The 7,870-nt window shown below is 40.8% G+C and overlaps 1 protein-coding gene across 1 annotated transcript; it reads left to right on the plus strand.

Moving 5' to 3' along the window:
• The first annotated feature begins 5,833 nt into the window (after positions 1–5,833).
• Positions 5,834–7,452, plus strand: LOC147637979 (GATA transcription factor 9-like). The gene is made up of 2 exons (XM_086797225.1): positions 5,834–6,207; positions 6,340–7,452. Exons 1-2 carry the CDS (start codon positions 5,974–5,976, stop codon positions 7,288–7,290), a joined length of 1,185 nt encoding a protein of 394 aa, XP_086653351.1. The 5' UTR covers positions 5,834–5,973; the 3' UTR covers positions 7,291–7,452.
• Positions 7,453–7,870: the final 418 nt, after the last annotated feature.

A 7,870-nucleotide genomic window follows, 5' to 3' on the forward strand; every position in this document is an offset into this window, starting at 1 on the left:
TTAGTGATGGAGCCTTGGGACCATAAGGTACTTATTAGCAGTTGTTAGATACTCTTGTATGAGGTCTTTGGGCCATTGCTTGGGTCTCTGCACGATAGCGCTCTACTTTTATATTTCTTTCTTCTCATTAAATAAAAATTAAAAATGAAATAATCAAATCAAACGCATATAATAATCACTTAGCAATTTCATTTATGAGGCTAGATAATAGCTAGAGATGGTTTCACCAAAGTGATAGTGTACATGTAGAGACTAAGGTCATAACCTACGGCATGCTTTTTGCTTCATCTTAGTTTAGATCGAATTTGGACCAACCTTAACATTACCCTTATCTTAACTAGAAAATTTGACCAGTCGCAAAAATCTTTCCTCATTGCATGATTGATGTTTGCATTATGCTTAAATTTAATTATTTTTCACAAAGAGCATCTTACTCATTGTACCATGTTGCCTTGCAGACCTTCCAAGACCTCTGACATTTCTAACGCTAACATGCATCTAGCCAGCCTCAACGAATCTTCATTGACATATACCGAGGATGAAATCTACATCAGGAAGGGAGGTATGTTAACCCTTGCCGAAAACCTCTATGGCGTCGACACTAGGTAGCCACTGTATTATTTTCACTTCTGTTGGGCCACAAGTGTCGAAATGGCCAAATATCACATGAAAACCATGTATTGTACATTTTATGTGTGTGCTCCTTGCTTTTCTATTAAAGGTGCACCACGGGATGCTAGGTTGAGAGTGCTAGCTTTAGAATAGGTGGCTTACACTAGCTAGAGTGGCCAAATGAGCCCAAGGACTAAACTTTTAACTTTGGTTGCCCAAGGGTGTAAACCCTAGAGGTCACCTACAAAACCTAAAATGTAACTCTCATGACTCATTCTTTTATATAACTAATAGAGTGCTCTTCTTCTCTACTCTCTTGCTCTCTTGTGTCTTGCTTGCCTAATTCAATTAGAGCTATTATATGCTCATTGTGTATGTGTGAGTGTATGTGAGAGAGAGATTGAGTGAGAGGACGAGCTTCCTTTGGATTTCCCAGTGTGGCGATGATGGAGTGGAGCTTTGGAGTGTGGCTGTGCGGCAATATCGTCTCCTATGAGAATCCGAGCACAAGTATTCATGAGGTGTGACACACCTTTCCCATGCAATTGTGAGATAGGTCATGGCATAGTGGCTTCTTCATTAAGCTATTTTATTCTCCCGAGTGTGGTTGGGCAAAGCCCCACAACATTGGTTTTTTCCTACACTCTTTCTATGGTGCAAGGGCTTCCTAGTTGACAAACTCAAAATGTCACTTTACAAGGTGAAATAGGCCTAGAGAGCATAAGAGCACATGATTGATGTTTTATTCATTAGTAAGTGTCTAACTTGTAGTCCCTCCCATGCCTCTCACTCTATGTCTTTATAAGGCGAAATAGGCCCACATAGCATAATAGCACATGGCTGATGTTTTATTCATTAGCAAGTGTCTAACTTGTAGTCTCTGCATGCCTCTCACTCTATGTCTTTATAGAGGTAGAGTTGAGGGGACTTGCACAGTTATTGTTTTTATGTGGATGATCTCATCATGCTAGGTTATCATGGTGAATTTAATTCAAGATAGATTTGGCTCACCAAGACTAGAACATGGTATGGTTATTGAAAACACTAGTGCTGTAATCAATAAAACCTAGTAGAATTTCTTAATGGATTGAGGATCAAATAAAAAATCTAGTAGAATTTCTTAATGGATTGAGGGTCAAATACAAAATCTTTAAAGTTCTATTATTGAAAACATATCCTATACAAGATTCAGCTATACAAAATCTTTAAAGTTCTATTAAAAACATAGCCTATACAAGATTCAACTAGTAATTTGTTCTTAAGATTTGTATAGAGAGTGAATCATATTGCTCACCAAATAGGTCTACCAAAAGTTTGTGTGTGTGTGTGTGTGTGTGTGTGTGTGTGTGTGTGTGTGTGTGTGAGAGAGAGAGAGAGAGAGAGAGAGAGAGAGAGAGAGAGAGAGAGAGAGAGAGAGAGAGAGAGAGAGAGAGAGAGAGAGAGAGAGAATCAAAATGACCAATTAAGTTTCCCCAAGGAAATGGTAAGTGCTTTTGTGTTAGGCACACAATTTGGCAAAAGTCATCAACAATACATGTTAAATTTAATGATTACAAAAGAATAGGAGGTAATTTTTATTCCATGAGGACATGTTTTATGGAGCTAGACATAAATTTTATTTTTCTCCCTTATTATCATAAACTATAAAAGCCATGAAAAATGTAAGATGCAAGAAATGAGATAAATTTAAGATGCAAGAAATGAGATTTTAAGAAATGAGTTGTTTGAATGCTTAGATATTCACCCGTTTTATAAATCAAAGTGAACTTTCTTGCAAGTTCCCCCCCTCCCCCCCCTCTGAATGTTCCATGTATCTCATAAAGTAGTGAAAACAATGTAAGCATATTCACATAAGCATTACGAAATTTTGAGGTAATCCTTGTGTCATCATATATTCAAGGACTCATCTTTTATGTTGTAATAGATTAAAAACATCCTTATGAAATATTGTGTACTTTGTGGTAAAATCTTTACAAGAACAACCCCATTATTCAAAAGAAAGATATGACACTTTTGAAGTGCACATATTTATGTGCATGATTCTTAGAAAAATCAAATAAATGTTGATTTTCCTCACACAACTCTGTAGAACATAATTAAAAAAGTGGAAGAATTTTATACATGTAGGGATCCTTTGATGGATGTAGGCCTCCCTTTTATAGTAATAGTAAGGCAGGTACAAAGGTGTGATGTATGTGAAACAACTTACTATGAGCTGTTGTGCACCTTAGGATTATGGCAAGATTAAGCACATTATTGGTGTGCCTTTGTAGCAGCACATCTTAGGTTTGTAGCAAGCACATTATTGGTGTGCCTTTGTAGGAGCCTTTGCAGGTATTACGTTGTGCATAAGCCATCAAAGAGGAAGCCTTCAATTTTGGTTTTCTCTCTACATAAAGATGTGTAGAGGGGGAACTTCAATAGCTTCTACTTTTAGAGGCTCTTTTTTCTTCTCTCCATGTATTTTTTCCTTGGAAAAGCCATCTCTCTTTCTCTCTCTCTCTCTCTCTCTGCCCAAAAACAGTGCAAGGCAAGTGATAGAGAGTTTTCATTTCTTATAGAAATATTATTACATACAAATGCTTCTTAGATAAAGTATTGCATGATGTTATAAAAGCTTTAAATTCAATTTTCAACAAATGAAAGCTAATTATATTGACATGTGAAGAGGTATGTAAGATTTCACTCATTCAATGGGGAAAAATACGACTTCCTTCACTCGAAAGTGATAGGGAAACAAAACCTAGAAGATGAAAGACATATTTACAAGGGTGATGAACAAATCTTCTATTTGTGCTTAATGCCATGGAGAATATGTGAAAAAAATTTCAAAAATTCAAGTGTCTAAGAGCATGAAACGTGAGAGAGAGAGAGAGAGAGAGAGAGAGAGAGAGAGCTTAAACTTTTACCCTAGTAAGTTGCAACCCAAAAGAAACACTCATGTCTATGTGTGAGTGCGCACATGTGCATTCTCAAGGGAAAATGTAATAAAATATTTTGTGACAAAGTACATAAGCACTCATGAACACAATTGTAAATTATAAGCACAATTTTATAACTCTAGGGTGAAAAAGGGTGTAGTATAGAAAGGTTTCCTCATAAGTTGTGCAAATAGTCCCTTGTCTATTGCAAGTGAGATAATGATGATAACCTTTGAAAAATAGTCATATGGACACTTCTCCCATCTACCTCATATATGTGAAGTCAATGTAAGGCATGTTTAGGTCTACAAACTAAAATTAACTACTTGCTTCTTCTTTTACTTGTTGTGTGTGTGTGCGTTCACGAGAGAGAGAGAGAGAGAGAGAGAGAGAGAGAGAGAGAGAGAGAGAGAGAGAGAGAGAGAGAGAGAGAGAGAGAGAGAGAGAGAGAGAGATTGCCAAAGTAAGTCGGAATCACCTAACTTAAACCAAGTAGCTTGATGCCCCTTGCTGAAACACATGAAGGGATGGATAGATAGGTAGCTCTCAATGTGTCTACTTTCATGCTAGTGTTTCACATGATGGGTATGACATCATTTGACCCATCCATGTTTTCGTTTCCTTTAGTAACGTTTTAACAATTTATCGTTGACCCATCCATGTTTTCATTTCTTTAGTAATGTTTTAACAATTTATCGCATGATGATAGGTAGCAAGAACATGCATTTGCATGGTGACAAAATGTGGATACACATGGGAGGCACACATGGCATGGTGCAACAACATTGACCCTATGATGTTGGTCGATGCGTATCTACATGTACGGTCTTCTCTTTAGGCTATCCTCCTATGCACTACCCTAGTGCAATGAGTCACTATGGAGGCAAGGAGGATTGTGATTTGGGTAAATGATCTCTCTATACATTTGAATGAATTTCTTCTTATAACTATTGTGCCCAAAAAGCAAAAGAGGTGTTGGCTAGAAGCTTCTTTAGTTTTGAGGAACCTTCCTTCTATGTACTAACCCAACAGTGGAGGCAAGAAGAAATGTGATAGGGGTAAATGATCTTTGCGTATGTCTAGATAAACTTGTGGTGATAGCTAGTGTGCCCAAGAAACACTTGAAAATTGTTGGCGTGGAATAAAGCCATGATCCTTCTCTAAGTCAGTATAGCAGAAATGACGTTACCAAGAAGTGTCTAGTGAGTGACAAAAGAAGTAGCCTTTGAAGAGTTGGAGAAGTCAAGCATGAAGACTTCCATGAAGCCATTGAAGTACACATGGAAGATTTTGGTCACTATTGTCCTAGGCGGCCAACGCTCTTATACAAAGCCATGCCAAAATGTGGCAAGCGAAGTCCCATGCTAGCCTAATGTGGACCTAATGTACCTAAAAAATTTCTTCAAATTTTGGAACTTTCTTTACCAATAATTTCTTTGATTTGAAACCAAGGTTTTAAAATTTACACTCTTAAAAAAAATAATCTTTTTTGCACATTGGACCAGGAAACTTTCGGTGGGCTGTGTGTAGTTGTGGAGTTGTTGGGGAATGAATATACATACGCTGAAAGCACATGGTAAGTGTGTGGTTTTGAAAGGTGGTTGCGAAAGGGCTACTAGTATACCATGGTGGAGGACAATAATAATGTGATGGTGGAGCTTTTGGCGGTGACGTGATGGCCGCCCGCGGACCCCAGTTTGGGCCGGCGGGTGGATTTTCTTTGCGTACGAAACGGTCACAGGCAGGCACGTGCAAAGAAAGCCGGCGGCGGGCCGAGAGGTTGGAAAGCATCTCCTCCGCTAGACATGGTCAAATATAATCCGTGTCGGTAGAAACGACAGGGCGGCCGCGGGACGGCACCGTAAACTTAACTTAGTTGTCTTCTGGTTCTGGAGTTTCTTCCTATCTTCTTCTTCTCCTTCTACACAACAGTCTACTACTGCTAAAAATTTGGGGGCATCTCACCAAACCATGTTTTGATTTACTTACTCTTAACAAATTATAAAAATAAGAATCACTTTATAGCTTAATTCTGTGTTTGATTTTGTCAAAAAAGAGCAATTTCCTTTCATTAATTGACTACTGTTGAAACGATAAGCCGGGTCGTGATGCGCTTCGTGGTCCAGTCAAACAGACGTGGTGGATCCTACGTGTAGGCAAATGATTCGTGGAAAGCACGATTGGAGCACGCGCGAGAGATGACCTGGCACCAACATGGCAACCCGGAGATGCCACGTTAACAGGGCGACTTGCTACTGCTGCGCATGCATTATTTATGAGAAATCACGAGGGGGGGTGGTTAAACAGTCCCGGCCTTTTATCCTCAGACATATTTTACATATTAGCCCTGTTATCCGCTCTGCTTTTGTCCCTTGCATTTTCAACACCATAATCTTGGAGGAGCTCGGAGCTTTCTCTCTGTTCTCTCCTCGAAGCTTTCATGGAAACCCCGCAGCGTTGTGACAGCGATGCCCTGCTAGTGGACGACCTGCTCGACTTCTCCAACGGAGACATTGGGGGTCTATGTGAGGAGGGAGACGACTGTGCAGCGACCGTCTCTGGGCAGGAAAACGATACGCTGTGCTCTCAGAAGCCCGCACACCACAGCTCAGAGGCCACATGCCTCAGGTCATTAGAAGAATCAATTGAAGCTGGAGAGCCCCTCTACTCACCAGTAAGCTCTAATTATTATTTTCTTGGCTACAATTTATGCTTCTAATTATTCTTGTCTTGCGGCAATTAGAGTTGCATACCCGCTATGTGCAATTTGTGCTTATCTATTCTTTTTAATTGTGGGGTGTTTCAGCCCGACGAGCTCGCGGACCTGGAGTGGTTATCCTGTTTCGTTGAGGATTCCTACACCGTGGACGAGTCCTTGTTAGCGTTGAATTTCGGGGAGGAGGCCAGAGTGAGCGCCGCGAGCCGGAGTGAGACGCAGTGGGGCGGGAGGGGCGTCGACAGCGAGTGGTTAATGCAAAGCCACTGGTTAATCAAGAGCAAAGATGAAGGGAACGGCTGCGTGGACGTGGGGCTAAGAAGCAAGAGTAGCAGCTCTCTCGCGGGTGCGGCAAACCCTTTCATTGAAACGCCCAGTATAAGCACTAGCTACGAAAGCTCCCATTCGAAAACCAATAATTATTATTGCAGCAGTTGGGGAAAACCCACTCTTCTGAAAGGAAGAACTCGCAGCAAAAGGTCCAGAAGTGGGGGGAAAATTTGGTCCCTCCATATGCTGGTGCCCATCGCAAACCGCATCAGAAAAAGGCCTGCCCACCATCACTATATTGAAGATGTAGAAGAAGAAGAAGAAGAAGAAGAAGACCTCTACAGCCAAGTTTCGTCTCTTGATTATGAGCCTTACTCGTTCTCCAACAACAAGCACAAAAAGAAAGCCAAGAAGGCTCCATCTTCGTCCATTGCCGATGATGATGATGGATTGCAACAGGGCCGCAGGTGTTCACACTGCCAAGTGCAAACGACTCCCCAATGGAGGGCTGGTCCTTTGGGGCCCAAGACCCTATGCAATGCCTGCGGTGTCCGGTACAAGTCCGGCCGCCTCGTCCCAGAGTACAGGCCAGCAGCCAGCCCAACTTTTGTTAGTGAAATGCACTCAAACTCGCACAAGAAAATACTTGAAATGAGGCTCTACAAGTCCCGATTTGGTGAGCCGGAAGAGGAGACCACCCTCAATTCACAGATGCTTGAAGAAGAGAGTACTTGCTCCGAAGAGAGCACGACCTCTCATCACCACAATTAGACTGTTTCACATTAGGTTGTACCATGGTTAGTGTGCTATAAAAATGGCTTGTCTTTTAGATTATAACTAGTGCAGCGGTTTAATGCGTTTTAAGTCATGGGAGTTGTGTACACTTAGCGTTAAGAAATTCTAACACACAAAGTCTCAGAAAGCTTCTCTCCATTCTGTGTTGGGTACACGGTGCTAGTCTTTCCTACCCTGTTTGTGACGTAGGTTTTGGATTGTCTGCAATTTCAAAGGAAATTGGTATGAAATTGAATTTTGCTCGGAGGATGGCATCAATTTCCTTGTGTCTAAATTAGAATATATATATATATATGACGAAAAAAAAGATCACAATCAGCTTTTTTCATCCCTAGTCCTCCTGTGTGTGTGTGTGTGTGTGTGTGTGTGTGTGTGGCGCGAATCTCCTTCCAAGCACGGAAGAGAGAATGAAGAAGCTCTGGTTTTTTAATTTCAAATATGCATTTCTCAAAAATATCGTGCCTCATCAGCCAACCAAGAACGAAGAGGCCACAACAGCGTCACCACCACGCAATTGTTGTTTTTTTCTGTTAATTCTTCAAAGCAAATCCAAAAT

The sequence above is a fragment of the Cibotium barometz genome, chromosome 5 (assembly GCF_041138505.1).
Source record: "Cibotium barometz isolate CiBa-2024 chromosome 5, ASM4113850v1, whole genome shotgun sequence".
NCBI lineage: Eukaryota > Viridiplantae > Streptophyta > Polypodiopsida > Cyatheales > Cibotiaceae > Cibotium > Cibotium barometz.